This window comes from Emys orbicularis, chromosome 1 (assembly GCF_028017835.1).
Source record: "Emys orbicularis isolate rEmyOrb1 chromosome 1, rEmyOrb1.hap1, whole genome shotgun sequence".
Taxonomy (NCBI): Eukaryota; Metazoa; Chordata; order Testudines; family Emydidae; genus Emys; species Emys orbicularis.
In genome coordinates this window covers 367,659,616-367,676,889 of record NC_088683.1, presented here as the reverse complement: position 1 = coordinate 367,676,889, position 17,274 = coordinate 367,659,616, and the positions used below count along the sequence as shown (strand labels likewise).

The 17,274-nt window shown below is 47.8% G+C and overlaps 1 protein-coding gene across 1 annotated transcript; it reads right to left on the bottom strand.

Annotated features, from left to right (window-relative positions):
• Positions 1-6,511: 6,511 nt before the first annotated feature.
• Positions 6,512-7,450, bottom strand: LOC135874149 (olfactory receptor 52P1-like). The gene has a single exon (XM_065398879.1). It carries the CDS (start codon positions 7,448-7,450, stop codon positions 6,512-6,514), a length of 939 nt encoding a protein of 312 aa, XP_065254951.1.
• Positions 7,451-17,274: the final 9,824 nt, after the last annotated feature.

The window sequence follows — 17,274 nt, the reverse complement described above, 5'->3', positions numbered from 1 at the left end:
TGACTGCTACTATTAGTAGGCTATTCTTCTTAAACTTTAAATTTCAAGGGAACTAGGCTAAGCTTGGTTTTCCCTAAGTTTTATTCTTTGTTTATTAGGTTTTGATTTAAGTTTAAGTTAGTCAAGTAAACCCTAGTCAGCTTTGATAGCTCTTAGCATTTTCTAAGCACTGCATCCCTCACTCAAGAATTGAGAAACCTGAACCACAAAGCTGTTCCTGTGTCTCTTACTACCAGGTTATCAAGGATGGGTGTGAATATATTAACCAAAGCTTTGCTGCATATAATACTATATTATCATATGTATCTTTTGAATAGCAGTAATGCAATTGTAACTTTGTAACTCTGGGTATTTTAACATTTACTTACTATTATTGATTTTAATAAGAAGTCTTTAAGACTATATCTGTCTCAGTGTGAGCTTCCTGTCATACCCCTGAGGGTCCCTTTGTAAATGCTGTGAAGCCTGATTCAGGACAAGAACTTTTATCTTCTGATCAAAAAGATTGGCAAGCCCAAGACCCATACTAATTAATATTAATGATTAAGTATTATTAACATTATTAACAAATTAAATTAAATAAAATTAAATTAATAAATTAAATTCCCATATTATCCAAAGTAATATTATCAGTACACCCTAAATCAGGCTACAAGCCCTTTCTCACGCACACCCCAGGGAAGAGCTGAGAAAGATAGTTACCAACTAATCAAGCAACATTCACAAACCTCTTAGGACCCCAAGAATCCAATTCTGTTTTTAAAAATGGTAAATTTTATTTAAAAATTACATCTGGAACTTAGGCTTTTGCTAGATTTTAAAAGAGAAATTCCAAAAATTAAGCACCCAAAATAGCTTTCTTGGAGGTTCAGCTTTAAGGTTATAAGCAAACAAAAGCATCTGGGGTTAGCACAGATGAGTCCACAAGCCTTAAAAAACAAACAGAAGTAAACCTAATCACATCTTCCTAAACATTCCTAATTGACTTACATAGTTGGGTTGTTAAAAATAGTTCTAGATCTGATCTGATGGTTTTTATATCTGGCTCAAACTGTACACAGCATTCCTGCTGCCTGTCTCTTCAGCTCAGAGAGAACGACAGCGAAAGGGAAAGTTTCTTTCCCAATTTTATAAAGTTCTACCCTTCCCAGTCACTCAGGTGCCCACTTTTTTCTTCTTTACCTAGGGGACTTTTTAACCCTTTACAGGTAAAGCAAGTAGAGAACAGCCACCAAGAGGGATTTCTCAGCTAACAGGCTGGCTGGGTGTCCATCAAAGGGAGCTTACCCCCCACCCAAACATTTAATTTATCACAGATTTATACCATGTGACTGCTTGTATGCTTGTTTCTCAAATAAATTACTGTGCATTAAGTGTACTGTACCTGAGTCTTCACTGGTACTGGTAACCATCTGCCCAGCTGTTGGTCATAAACAATCTTTTTCAACATAGGGCATGGAGGAATATTTGAGGGGGGGGCAGTAAGTGGCAATGCCAGGTGGCTCGGGCTTCAGCCCCAGGAAGCGGGACTCAGGCTTCGGTCCTGGGCCACCTCCTTAGTGAACTTGTGAGCATCTGCTTTAATACATGACATGGCTTTGGTTCACAGACTCTTGTTCAGGCCTCAGGTTTTGTACCAGACCCCATGCTCCAGGCTCTCTCTTTGCTACACTGACTAGTCCTAGGGAGTACCTAAAACCCCTCTCATCCCATTCTCCCATGTTGATAACCTATTTGAAAGGATAGGCATGGACTTTGTGTGGCCACCAGAGAAGAGTGCTATGAGGGATAAAGATATCCTCATTATTCTTGACTATGCACTGCATACCTCAAAGCCATTCCCTTGTGCTCCACCAGTGCACCTACCATCACAAATGAGCTTATGAAATTATTTTCCCAGGTGGTAATACCCTGAGAAATCCTTATTGTTGACTGACCTAACTTCACTTTACAACTAATTAAAGTACTGTACAATCTACTGAGGGTAAAGACATTCGGAACATTTATCTACCATTGCCAAACTGATGGGTTGGTAGAGCGATTTCACAGAACTTTGATGGCAATGTTAAAGAAGTTTGTAGCCTTGGATCGCAAACACTGGTACTAACTCTTCCCCTGCCCTCTTTTTGCTATGAGGGAGGTGCCTCAAGCCTAGGGTTCTAATGGCACAAAACTGAACACCCCTGCCTCACTCCTTCCCCAAGGTCCCACCCCTATCCCACCCCTTCTCTGAGGCCCCGCCCCTCTTCACCCATTCTCCAAGGCCCTGGCCCCATTTGCTCCGTTGCTCCAAACCCTTACTCACTTTCACTGGGCTGGGGTAGTGAAATGTGGGAGGGGGTGAGGGCTCCAGCTGGGGGTGCAGGTTCTGGGGTGGGGACAGGAATGAGGGGTCTGGGGTGTGGGAAAGGGCTCTCGGCTGGGGCAGGGAGTTGGGGTGTGGGAGGGAGTGAGGACTCCTGCTGGGGATTTGGGCTCTTGGGTGGGGCTGGGGATAAGGGGTTTGTGGTACAAGAGAGGGCTCTGGGCTGGGTAGGGAGTTGGGTGGGGGTGTGGGCTCTAGGGTGGAGTCAGGGATGAGAGGTTTGGGATGCAGGAGAGGGCTTGGGCCTGGGGCATGGTGTTGGAAAGGGTGTAGGAGGTGCCCTCATCCCCGCAGGCACTGCCCCAGAAGTTCCTATTGGTCGTGGTTCCCAGCCAATATGATCTGCAGAGACAGCACTCGGGCTGGGGCAGCTTGCGGAGCCTCCCAGGTCACCCAAGTGCCAAGGGGCTGTAAGGATCTGTTGGCCACTCCTGAGAACTGTGCAGAGCTAGGGCAGGACAGGAGTCTGCCTTAACCCCTGGCCTCAACTGCGCCATTGACCAGACTTTTAATGGCCCACTTGGCAGTGCTGACCAGAGCCGCCATGGTCCCTTTTTAACAAGGCATTCTGGTAAAAAAACAGATGCTGGCAACCCTAATCAAGTAGTCAATTTTTCTCCCTTTGAACTGCTATCTGGAAAGCAACCTCGAGGCTTTCCAGACCTTTTTGGAGAAACGTGGAAGAGCAAAGACCCCAGGCAATGAACATAGTCCGATACATTCTTCAACTAAAGAAATCACGCCACGTCTTTATGCGTGTTTGGTAGAATAATTTAATAAATTCACAACAGGTACAAGAGAAGGCCTATAACAAAGGAGCACAGCTGTGACTGTTCAAATTGGGTGATTGAGTGTTATTGTTACTACAAAGCGTGCAGTTCAAATTACTGGCTCAATGGCAGGGACCGTTTGAGGTAGTGAAGGAAGTATGAGGTCCACCACCCAGAGAAGAAAAAGGAGACTCAGAAAATAACATAAAACTGGGCACATTGGGTCATATCAATGATCCATCTAGTCCAGTACCCTGTCTTCTCACAGTGGCAAGTGCCAGGTGCTTCAGAGGGAAAGAACAGAACAGGGAAATTATCGAGGGATCCCAGCATTTGGAAGTCAGAGGCTAAGGCACCCAGCGCATGAGGTTGTGTCCCTGAACCTCTTGGCTAATATCCTTGTGACCAGGCGTGGACTCACCCCTGCGGTGCCTCCTTCTGGTTACTCCAGGAATTAGCTCACCCAGCGTCCAGAGCGCTCTCTGCAGGCCAGGTGTCCCGCCTGTCGTTGGCCCCCGTGTCCCTCCCGGACCCCGGTGCCCTTGGCTTGGGCGCTGCCCCCCTGGCAGTATCCCACTCTCTCTCTGGGTCTCCCCACCCAGGGGAACCCCCACCCCCTATGCCAATGTCGCCTCAGTCGTGGCTACTGCCAGTCACCATCTAGTCCCCGCGCCCTGGGGCAGACTGCAGTCTATCAGCCAATCAGCACCGGCAACAAGGGGTTTGGACTGGCTGCCTTTACCCACCCTCAGGTTGCCCCTGTGCAACCCCAATACCTATTTGGGCCTAGGACCAGGACCTGCAGCCTGGGGAGTTGCTGGCCTAGGGCTTCCCAGCCCCGCCTTACTCTAGGTCCCCGGGTGAGCTCTCTGCAGCCAGACCTGTCTCTCTCTCCTGTCAGAGGGAGACTCCTCTGCTCTGGCTATCCTGGCCTTCTTATAAGGCTGAGTGGCTCAGTTTGGGGCATGGCCCCAGCTGCAGCCACTTCCCCAGTCAGCCGTGGTTTTGCCCCTTTACAGCTCCAGCCCTCTGCATGGCTTTTCCAACCCCTTCAGGGCTGGAGCGGGTGTTCACCCCGCTACACACACACCCCTCACGATCCCACGCCCAGGGGAAGGGGGGTCCCCTAGCTTGTGCAGCCCGGAGGTGTCCGGCCAGCCACGCTTGCTTCTCTTCGGACTCCTTTAATTTCCGGGACAGACCTTCCCTTTCCTGGCGGGCCTTTCGGAGCTCCGCCTCCGCCGTCCGGTGGGCCTCTTCCGCAGCCTCCAGCCGCGCCCGTAGACCCGAGTCCCCCAGGCCCTCTTCCTTCTGGGTCTGGGTCCCCATGGCAACCGTCTCCACACCAGCCTGGGTCCCGGCCTCTTGCTGAGCCCGCTCTGTCTCTATTCCCTGGCTGAAGACCTGCCCAGCGGCGGTCTGGGTCCCGACCTCCCGCGGGGTCCCCTCCGTCTTGGGTGTCACCTTCACCGCTTCCTCACTCTTCAACCCTTCCGGATCTCCAGGCACCTCCATTGCCCTCACCTCAGCTCCCCTGAGGGGGCAGTGCCACTTTATGTGGCCCAGTTCACGGCAGCCCCAACAGGCTCCATGCCTCTTGGCTACCTTGGACCTTTCGGGGTCCTTCTGGGGTCCCACCCCCTCACTGGGGCTGACCTGGACCCATGGCCTTGGGCCTGGGCACGCCCTCTGCAGGTGCCCTTGTCGCCCACAGGCCCAACATCTCCTCAGCCGCCTGGGTCCCCTCACCCAGCGGGTTAGCTGTGGGACTTGTCCCTGTCTCTCTTTGGGGCGAGGCGCCCTGCCCCCGTCCCAATAGGGACAATCCCTTTTTACATCTCCCTGCCTTCCGCAGGTATAACACGTCTTCCTCCTCTGCCACTCCTGCCGGAGGATACTTGTCAGGGCCCGCTGCTTGTCCACCAGCTGGCCCAACTGCTTGTGGAGGGCCCACTGCACCTCCCATAGTCTCTGTGGGTCATCAGTCCCCTTCGTCCAGGGTGCTGGCGCCTGTCCCCAACCAGAGTTAACCCCTGGGGCCTCTGCAAAATATACCCCAGTGTACAGGGGTTCCATTGTCCCCTTCCAAAGTCTCTAGGCAAAATCCCTCTGTCCTTGCTCTGGCCTCTTGTGTCAGGGGTGGACCGTTCCTACCCGCATTCTCCACCATATGTGATCAGGCGTGGACTCACCCCTGTGGCGCCTACTGCTGGTTACTCCAGGAATTAGCTCACCTAGCGTCCGGAGCGCCCTCTGCAGGCCAGGTGTCCTGCCTGTCGTTGGCCCCCGTGTCCCTCCCAGACCCCGGTGCCCTTCCCCAGCCCTTCCTTACTCTAGGTCCCCGGGTGAGCTCCGTGCAGCCAGGCCTGTCTCTCTCTCCTGTCAGAGGGAGACTCCTCTGCTCTGGCTATCCTGGCCTTCTTATAAGGCTGAGTGGCTCAGTTTGGGGCATGGTCCCAGCTGCAGCCACTTCCCCAATCAGCCGGGGGTTTGCCCCTTTACAGCCCCAGCCCTCTGCAGGGCTTTTCCAACCCCTTCAGGGCTGGAAGGGCTGATCACAATAGGACTTAGCACTGCAAGCAATTCAATCACCTGGATGTTTGGTGGCAATCTTTCACAAACACCAAGATGAAATCTCGATACCTACTTTTGACATCTTCGACAACAGGAACAGTTAGAGTGTATTTTGAAAGTTGCAGCTGAAAGCGACTCCAAAATCGACTGCACACGGCAGTAAGTTATTTGGCTCAAAGTTGATGTCACAGCAGTGCAGTTCTCAAAAACACAGTTTCATAACTCTTACCAACAAGCTCTAGTAGAATGTCCTCAATTCCTGCATTAACTTTCCTGTATCAGAATTTTCCAACTGAAACGTTTGGTTTATCATCCAGGCTTTCTGAAGGATTGGATGCAGAAAAATCAGGCATATTTTGTTCACAAATGATACATATCATAAGTTCAGCATTGTACTTGTTTTCTTTTTCTTTGGCTATCAGAAAGTATAGCTTCAGTTAATCAAACTGATCAAGAACCCTGTTTACACAGGGTCTAATGGAAAGCTACCTTGCATCAGAAAGCTGCAGTATCCTCTGGTGGTCTGGAAGTCATGGAAAGGCCAAGTGACAGGGTGGGTGGGGCTGGGAGCTGACAGGTGATGCAGCAAGAGATCAGGTGATGGTCAGAGACAGTGAACTTAGCAACAGAGAGAAAAGAGCTTGGTGATGGAGTGATAAAATGTTAGGTGTGAGGAACTTCTCAGACTGTGAACTTCCACATTTCTGAGAACAGCGAAAGTAGGAGAGAGCACCCTTGGTTAACCGGGAGATCTCCTTTCCCCCGCTTGTCTGGCAGGTTTAAATTCAGTGGCCCCAGCTGATCACCTTCTGCAGGTGTATTTCACCACTTTGTCCCGAAGCTCTTTGGTTTTGACCCCATAAATGATAGGGTTGAGCATGGGGGGGACAAGGAAGGAGAGGTCAGCCAAGATGATGTGAATATGGGGAGCGATGCCCTGACCAAACCGGTGTGTCAGAGTGGTGAAGAGGACTGACGTATAAGACGTCAGCATCACACAGATGTGGGCTGTGCAGGTGTTAAGGGCTTTCTGGTGGGCTGTCTTGGAGGAGATTCTGAGGACGGCCCTGGTGATCAGACTGTAGGACAGGGCAATGAGCGTCAGGTCTGACCCCATGACTACAAAGGCCATCATCAAACCATATGTCCTGTTGACAGTGGTGTCCGCACATGACATCTTCACCACAGCTATGTGCTCGCAGTGTGTGTGGGAGATAATGCGGTTAGCACAGAATGGCTGCCTGCTCAGGAGCATGGGCAAGGGAAGAGCTAAGAGAACAGCTCTTAACAAACATACTAGCCCTAATATAGCTATTCGTGCATTGGTGAGGATGGTGGCGTATCTCAGAGGGTTACATATGGCAACATAGCGATCAAAGGCCATTGCCATGAGGACGGCTGAGTGCATAATGGAAACTGAATGAAGGAAGAACATCTGGGTGAGACAGCCACCCACAGTAATAATTTTCAAATTGAACCAAAATATAAACAGTGCCTTTGGCATAATGGAGGTAGTTGTGCCAATGTCTGTGAGCGCCAGCATGCAGAGCAGCAGGTACATTGGCTTGTGCAGGGTTTGATCTTTGCCTACAACAAACAGAAGCATGAAATTTCCCAAAATTCCAATAAGGTAGAACATAGAGAAAGGGATGGAAATCCAGAGATGCTCAGCTTCCAGGCCAGGGATGCCTATTAGGATGAATGTTGAAGGGACAGAGTTTGTGAGGTTGATTCCTGCCATGAGATGGTCGATGCATCGATCGGGCTCAGAAATGCTCAAGGTGCCTGTAATGATAGGGAAACACAGTGAGGTGGGTTACATGCTTTATTATAAATAGTACAGTAAATATTTTGTAGTTATTACCAATCTAGAAAGGGAGGTGAGCAGTGAGTTGCAAACATTTACAGATGGCACCAAATTATTTAGGTCACAGTCAAGTCCAGAGACGTTCTCAGAGGGAGATCACCAAGCCACGTGAATGGGCAGCATGATGGCAGATGAACTTGAATGTAGATACCTGCAGCGTGTATACCCATTGGAGGGAAAAGTTTGAACTTCTCAAACATCTAACAAGGTTCTAATTTAACTGTAGGAACTGAGGACAGGGACCTGGGTGTCATGGTACACAGCTCTGTGAAACCCTGCTCACAGTGCAAGCACAGACAGAAATTGAACAAAATATTGGGATCCAGGAGGAGTGCAATGTAGAATTATATGGAAAATACAATGTCATGAGATCAGTCAGTCAATGTTTCACCCTCCTCTAGACTCCTCTGTGTAGTACTGGGCTCCCCTGTCACACAGGATATTGCAGAACTAGAGGGGTACAGGCAGGGGCAATTAGAAGATTCAAAGTCCCGAGGAAACTCTCATAATAAGAGAGGTTGAAAAGACTGGGATTGTTACCGTACAACTGAGATGAATTAGAGGGGACATGAGAAAAGTCTGTAAAATACTTTCTCGTATAGAATAGATTAAGACTGTGTTCTCCCTGTCTCATAACACAAGATCAAGTGGACATTCAATTAAATGGAAATGTGGCAAATTCAAAACAGACAAAAAAAGAATTTTCTTCACTCAGTGCCTAATTAGACTGAGGAACTCATTGCCACAAGAGGTAGATGAGGCTGTGAACTATGAGAGAATCAGGAAGGGGAGGGAGATTTGTATGGACAGTAAGACTATCCAGCTTCAATAGTTACAACTCAATAAATATTATAGAAAGCCTATACACGCACATGTTTCAGGGTAAAAGCCAAACACTAGCTATTCTGCAGCACCTGAGGCTGTCACTATCAGAAAAGGACACTGGAGCAGATGGACCACAGGTCAGATTCACGATGCAATTCCTATATTGGAAAGGAGCCATGTTTCCCCCATGGAAACAGACATTATCATGCTGGGCTATGGAAGGGCAGAAGGGTCTTGGTATTTAGGGCTACAGCCTGCACCTCTGTTACTTCCCTTGTTTGGTTTTTTTTTTTTTTTTTTTTGGTGAGACACTTCCATGCAGGCAGCTAGCTTTGTCTGAGACAGAAGATACAGTTGTTAACTGACAAGTGTAAGCAGAGACATGTGTCAGCAACTCAATTGCTAACCCTTCCCATTCCTGAATATCAATGAAATTTGCAGATTACACAAACATGGAGAGATTGTAAAAAATAAAGAGGACAGGTCACTAATTCAGAGCAATCTGGATTGGATGGTAAATTGGTTTGAAGCAAACAATATATGTTCAAAGATAGCTATGTAGATATCTACATATAGGAAAAACAAATGTAAGTGGTGCTTACACGATGGGGGACACACGTGGGAAGCACCATGACTCTGTAGAATATTTGGGGGCATGAAGGCATAATTAGTTAAACATGATCTCCCAGTGTGACCATGTGGCCAAGGAATCAATATGATCTTTGGATGTTAACCAGGGGAATCTTAAGGAGAGGTAGAGAATGTATTTATTTGCCACTGGTGCAACTGCTGCTGGAATCCTGTGTCCAGTTCTGATGTTCCTGGTTAAAGATGGATGTTGATACACTGAAGAGGGTTCAGAGAAGAGTCAGAACAATTAATTATTGAATTATTGGAAAACCTGCCTTATACTGCATTATGGTGACATCCTCAAGCTGGTTACATCATCCCCCTATCCACCTATTGCTGTGTTCCTTATATCTTGTTACAGCAGCACCTGTAGCTGTCTCTGTCAGAGAGAGGTCACCGAACTAGATGGACCATAGGTCTGATCCACAATGCAATTCCTATGTTGGAAAGGAGCCAAGATTCCCTTATGGAAACAGACATTATCATGCTGGGCTATGACTTTGTGCTCAACAGAATGGGCACAAAGGGCACAAGTGTCTTGGTATTTTGGGCTACAGGCCTGCACCTCTGTTACTTCCCTTGTGTCTTTTGGTGAGACACTTTCTTACAGGCACCCAGCTTTGTCTGGGGCTATGTTCAGAAAAGAGTCACAAGAATTAGTAAAAGATTACAAAATCTGATGCTAGTGATAGACTGAAAGATCTTAATCTATTTTGTTTAACAAAGATGGTCAAGGTATGACTTGATAACAGTCTATAAGTACCTACACAGGGAACCAGTATATAATAATAGGCTTTTCAGACTAGCATACAGAGGTGTAAGAGGATACAATGGCTGGAAGTTGAAGTTAAAGACATTCTGACTGGAAATAAGGTGTACATTTTTCAACGGTGAGAGAAATTAACCATTGGGACAATTTACCAAGGGTCTTGGTGGATTCTTCATCACTGAGAATTTTTAAATCAAGGTTGGATGTTTCTCTAAAAGATCTGCTCTAGGAATATTTTTGGGGTTATGTTATACAGACCTCTGTTATACGGGCTAGATGATCAAAATGGTCCCTTCTGGCCTCAGAATCTCTGAACATGTCCCCAGGAGTCAGCTGAGCTTACTGAAGGCATTTTTTCTATTTGTGACCGTGTTGCATTTAGCCCTCTGGGGAGAAAATCTCATGTGACTTCAGTGCCTTGGAAATGTATATTTCTCAGGGCTGAGGGATCCCATGAAGTACTGCATAGATGAACACTATATGTGAGAAAATTAATGACTTGAGCCCATAAAATCTCCACTCTGAGGAAGGAATTGACAGCCCTCACCATGAATGACTAACAGAGCTGGCTAGTAAATGGTCCCAGAGCATCCTGGATTAACCATCACTCTCCCAGTGGCACACTGTTTCAGTCAGCCACCAATGGTTCCTGCACATGGCAGCTGTATTTATCTAGGCCCTCACATGTCACAGAGTTGCCTGCTCTCATTATATAATGTGCAAACTTCTCAGCTTGCTAGTTGTTCCGGTGTAGCAGTCCTTGAAGCACCATGCACTGTGTACTGGTGTAACAAGGGAAGCCACACAGATGCCTGCCTTTGCATTTGCCAGTAGTGTGTGATATATCTCACCATTGAGACACAGTCACTGATTAGCCCCCAGCCAAGGGAGCAGATGTGACAGGATGCATCTCACCCCTTGCAGAGGAAGAGTTGTGGGGAATATGGGGCAGCTCGGAGGTTGTAGGAGCCAGGGATGACTGGGGAGTATGGAGAAGACACTTGCGACCAGCGTGCTGTTGGAATCGTGGTGGGTTGGGATGGGGAAGGAGAGTACGGACAGGGGGTCAGAGTATGATCAACACCTCAAGGTCTAATGGGCAGCAGGTATCAAGTACAGTGCCCCGGGTGCCGGTTGTGGGGCTGTTTTTTTTTCAATATCTTTATTAATTATCAAGATGATGGGATGGATTGCACCCTCAGCAAGTTTTCAGATGACACTAAGCTGGGGGGAGAGGTAGATACGCTGGAGGGTAGGCAGCTGGGGACCAACTGGCTAAGCAACAGTTCTGCAGAAAAGGACCTGGGGATTACACTGGATGAGAAGCTGGATATGAATCAGCAGTGAGCCCTTGTTGCCAAGAAGGCTAATGGCATATTGGGCTGCATTAGTAGGAACATTGCCAGCAGATCGAGAGAAGTGCTTATTCCCCTCTATGTATATAAGAAGCACTGGAATGGGTTACCTAGGGAGGTGATGGAATCTCCATCATTAGAGGTTTTTAAGATCAGGCTTGACAAAGCCCTGGCTGGGATGATTTAGTTGGGGATTGGTCCTGCTTTGAGCAGGGGGTTGGACTAGATGACCTCCTGAGGTCTCTTCCATCCCTGATATTCTATGATTCTATGATTCTTCTGTGATGGGAGATTTAAGCAGCTGAGGAGGAAAGTGTAACAGATTGCCCCCAAGATGCCACCTGGAACTGGGGTACCACTGAGCCTCTGACTCACCAGCCTGGGCTCTCTCTCTCAGTGTGCTTCTGGGACAAGATTCAGACCAGCTCCCGGTACTTCACCTTCACCAGCATTCACACAGGCAGGGACACCGCCGGCTGCAGATACTCGCAGGCTGTCTGACCAGCCACTGCATGAGCCAACAATAGAGAGATTATAACCAAAATAACCATTAGCTCCCTAGGCTAGGACCCCAGAGTTGTACATCCTGCCCTGGGCCAGGGAGGCTCACCAGATGGGAGATAAGTTTCTCCTAAGGCCTACCATTTTCCCTGTTGGCTCAATGCCCTGAATAGGCCCTTCCCACTCAGCTATCTAGACTGAAAGCATCTTGCCTATTGGGCATTACCCCGGTGTAACTACATTTGAAATACAGATACATAGTCAATATTAATAACTTCATATGCAAAAATGGTACATGCATACAGATAGTATAATCATATTCAGAAAATCTTAACTTTTCCAATGACATCTTACATGACCTGTCTTGCATGAAATGTATCATAATTATGCTATAACCATATCAAAATAATATCACTATGAAGAATATGGGGTTCAGTGTCTCATAAAAATCAATGGTTCTTTCCAGTGGGGAAATGCCTGAAATTACGTAACAACAACAATAGTTGGAAACAAAACTGAATAAAGGTTGTGAAGAAAGGTCCCAGCACTGTCCTTGGATTAACAATCATAAAGAAAAAAATATTTCAGCAGCGCTGCCTGCCTGTCCATGTTCATTCCACGGCCAAGGCCCACCACCCCCACGGCTGCCTGCTTCTCTGTGTACACCTATCTCTCTGCCCCCAAAACCCTCTTGTCTCAGTACACCCCACTCCCATAACCCCCATCAGTGTCTGCCTCCCCATGTAGGTCCACCACCCCCACAATTTCCACCCTGCCACACAGTGATACCCCACACCCAGGACCAAAACCAGGTGCCAGACCCCACAGCAACAGCTCACAGAAATATCTCCTGAGACGAGGTTAAACTCAGTGTCTGCCTGCACCAGGGAAAAGCCGGACATCAGCCTGAACTGCCTTCCTGGGGGTGAAGGGAACCCCAGCAGTTGCACAGCCTGTGCAGGAAAGGAGAGAGGGACAGACCTGGCGGGAGGGAGAGAGGACATGGAGACTAAAAGGAGCCAGCATGAGAAACTCTTCCCCAAAATGACACAAAGCTTTAACGTATTGCAGCCCATTAGAAATCCGGACACCCCTTCCCTAGGCTGCTCTTCCATGTTGGCAATTTGATGATGTTACCACGAGGCTGTAGTGGGGTTGCTCACAGGAGGAGGGATGGTCTGGCTGGGGGAAGGTGTCAGAGACAATCTTCTACAGTGTGGTCCATATTGCGTTACAGTTTGAGACATCCCCACTGCCCCAGGATGCTTTGTTATGCCTCTTTGCTCTGTGCATTAGGCAGGATGTCCAGTCCCTATTTCACCCAGTTTCAGGACTTTGTGCCACTGTGATCTCGATACTGCACAAACCGTCATCCCCAAAACACACACCCCATGTGTTCCTGGACCTTCCCTTGTGAGATTTCTAACACAGCCTGGTTTCCTCTCCCCCAGAAACATACTTTTATTTTTCTTCCCTTTTAGTGCTTCTCGTTCTCTCCAGAATCAGAGATGCAGGGACACAGAGAGAGCAGACCCTTCTCCCCCATTCAAAAGCTGTTATCCTGATGCATTTGAACCTCTAATCCGAGGGGGTGGCGGGGTGTTGAGATTTCAGCAACTCTCCAGTCAATTCTTCTTTGGTCCAAACGAACTCACCCATCCTTAGTGGCCATGGGATGACTCCAGTTGAAGTCACTGTTGGCTCAGGGCCGGTGTAAACCAGACTATGTACATCAATCTCTACATGTAGATTTAGGGTGAATCACAGAAGACAAGATTCATAGAATATCAGGATTTGAAGGGACCTCAGGAGGTCATCTAGTCCAACCCCTGCTCAAAGCAGGACCAGCCCCAACTTAATCATTCCAGCCAGGGTTTTGTCACGCCAGGCCATAAAAACCTCTAAGGATGGAGAGTCCAACACCTCCCTAGCTAACTCCATCCTCTTTGGAATCCCCATTCAGGGAGTTGAAGGCTGCTATCAAATCCCCCCTCACTCTTCTTTTTTGCAGACTAAATAACTCCAGTTCCCTCAGCCGCTCCTCATAAGTCATGTGTCCCAGCACCCCTAATCATTTTTGTTGCCCTCCATTTGACTCTCTCCAGTTTGTCTACATCCTTTCTGTAGCGGGGGATGAAAACTGGACACAATACTTCAGATGTGGCCTCACCAATAGTGAATAGAGGGGAATAATCACTTCCCTCGATCTTCTGGCAATGCTTCGACTAATGCAGTCTAATATGCTGTTAGCCTTCTTGGCAACAAGGGCACATTGTTGACTCATATCCAGCTTCTTGTCCACCGTAATCTCCAGGTCCTTTTCTGCAGAACTGCTGCTTAACCAGTCAGTCCCCAGCCTGTAGCAGTACATAGGATTCTTCTGTCCTAAGTGCAGGACTTTGCATTTGTCCTTGTTGAACCTCTTCAGATTTCTTTTGGTCCAACCCTCAAATTTCTCTGGGTCACTCTAATATTTGCCTAAAATTTACAATTTTGCAAATCCAAATTTACCAGGTAAATTCTTTGTTTTTTACTGACAATACTAAACAGTTCAAGTCACTGTACTGCTGAATTCCTGCCCAGATGGTTCTTGACTTTAACCCTGAAACCCTTCCTGAGCCCTTAGCACTAACTTTAATGTAGAAACAAATGACTCACCACAATCCCATTCAGCAGAGAGAGGAAATCTCCTTACAGGAACAAGAAGGCAGAGCCCTGAGAATCAGCTTATCAGTCTCACATGTCTGATACTCAGGATGCTGGGCAGCGACCTTTATGATTCCCCTGTACAGTCCCTGCAGACTCTCAGGTTGGCCGGGACTCCCAGACAATTCCCTTGGCTCTGTGAGCAGTGAGAAGAGCAGAAAATAGACCATGGAGAACTTCAGCCTGAGACCCTCCCCCGGGAGTGAAGCAATTATTCTCTAATACCAGAGGCTCAGATCATTAGGGCAAATTGAGTCTTGCAGTCTCAATAGAGTGGTCTGTCATTACTGAAACCCCTGAGAGAAAAGGAAGAGCAAAGGGTTAGACATGCTCATTTATTTATCAGCATTTCATATCACCATTGTCATAGATAGAATCTGAGCTTCTCCTCCTCACCTCCCAAATGACGAGCCCTGCTCTGAATCCCTGAGAACACAACATGCAATGGAAAGGGCCTCACACATCTGTGTTTCAAACAGAGAGTAATAGGCACTCTGATCTGATGGCTTCTCTCTGACAAAGGGCAGCACAGATTGCCTGTGCGATGTCATAAACCCCCATAGCACAGTATCGTGCCATGGGCAGGGGCAGCTTCCTGAGCCCCCTTCAGTGATCAGCAGGGACGGCTCCAGGCACCAGGCAACCAAGCACATGCTTGGGGCGGCTCCTGGTAAGGGGCGACCAATCTTGGAGTGGCGGGGGGCAGCGCGGCGCGGCATTCCGCGGGGGGGGGCGCTCCGGTGGGGCGGCGCTCGGCGGGGGGGGCGGCGCGGGGCGCGGCGCTTGGGAGGGGGGGTCCGGCGGCTCGGTGCTCGGCGGGCTCCGGCGGTGCGGCGCTCGGCGGGGGAGGGCGGGGGGGGCGCGGCGCTCGGGGGGGGTTCTGGCAATGCGGCACTCGGCGGGGGGGCTCGGCGGGGGCAGCGCTTGGGGCAGCAAAAAAGTTAGAGCCGGCCCTGGTGATCAGCATGTGCCCTGAAGCCTGGGGACTGCTAGAGTCACTGCACAGGCTGTAATTAGAATAGGGAGGGTGGAGGGAGATGTTCAGAGGCACAGATATGAGTTAGGTGCCCAATGTCCATCCACATTCAGTGGGACTCAGATCGTTAAAGGCACAAAGGAAGTAGGCACCAATTATATTCTTGGTGTTCACAACGTCTTCTGGCAAAGAGTTCCACAGAATAGGTCCAAAGAGTTCCTTGAGGATCGGTCTATCAAGGGCTATTAATCAGGATGGGATGGGATAGTGTCCCTAGCCTTTCTTTGTCAGAAATTGGGAATGGGTGACAGGGAATGGATCACTTGACGATTACCTGTTCAATTCATTACCTCTGAAGCACCTGGCATTAGCCGCTGTAAGAAAACAGGATACTGGGCTAGATGGACCTTTGCTCTGACCCAGCAGTGAGAGATAAAAAGACTTCCTTTAAAAAGTGGAAGTCAAATCCTAGTGAGGCAAATAGAAAGGAGCACAAACACTGCCAACTTAAGTGCAAGAGTGTAATAAGAAAAGCCAAAGAGGAGTTTGAAGAATGGCTAGCCAAAAACTCCAAAGGTAATAACAAAATGTTTTTTAAGTACATCAGAAGCAGGAAGCCTGCTAAACAACCAGTGGGGCCCCTTGATGATTGAGATACAAAAGGAGCGCTTAAAGACGATAAAGTCATTGCGGAGAAACTAAATGGATTCTTTGCTTCAGTCTTCACGGCTGAGGATGTTAGGGAGATTCCCAAACCTGAGCTGGCTTTTGTAGGTGACAAATCTGAGGAACTGTCACGGATTGAAGTGTCACGAGAGGAGGTTTTGGAATTAATTGATAAACTTAACATTAACAAGTCACCGGGACCAGATGGCATTCACCCAAGAGTTCTGAAAGAACTCAAATGTGAAGTTGCGGAACTGTAAACTAAGGTTTGTAACCTGTCCTTTAAATCAGCTTCTGTACCCAATGACTGGAAGTTAGCTAATGTAACGCCAATATTTTAAAAAGGGCTCTAGAGGTGATCCCAGCAATTACAGACCGGCAAGTCTAATGTCTGTACCGGGCAAATTAGTCGAAACAATAGTTAAGAATAAAATTGTCCGACACATAGAAAAACATAAACTGTTGAGCAAGAGTCAACATGGTTTCTGTAAAGGGAAATCGTGTCTTACTAATCTATTAGAATTCTTTGAAGGGGTCAACAAACATGTGGACAAGGGGGATCCAGTGGACATAGTGTACTTAGATTTCCAGAAAGCCTTTGACAAGGTCCCTCACCAAAGGCTCTTATGTAAATTAAGCTGCCATGGGATAAAAGGGAAGGTCCTTTTATGGATTGAGAACTGGTTAAAAGACAGGGAACAAAGGGTAGGAATTAATGGTAAATTCTCAGAATGGAGAGGGGTAACTAGTGGTGTTCCCCAAGGGTCAGTCCTCGGACCGATCCTATTCAACTTATTCATAAATGATCTGGAGAAAGGGGTAAACAGTGAGGTGGCAAAGTTTGCAGATGATACTAAACTGCTAAAGATAGTTAAGTCCAAATCAGACTGTGAAGAACTTCAAAAAGATCTCACAAAACTAAGTGATTGGGCAACAAAATGGCAAATGAAATTTAATGTGGATAAATGTAAAGTAATGCACATTGGAAAAAATAACCCCAACTATACATACAATATAATGGGGGCTAATTTAGCTACAACAAGTCAGGAAAAAGATCTTGGAGTCATCGTGGGTAGTTCTCTGAAAATGTCCACGCAGTGTGCAGAGGCGGTCAAAAAAGCAAACAGGATGTTAGGAATCATTAAAAAGGGGATAGAGAATAAGACTGAGAATATATTATTGCCCTTATATAAATCGATGGTACGCCCTCATCTCGAATACTGCGTACAGATGTGGTCTCCTCATCTCAAAAAAGATATACTGGCACTAG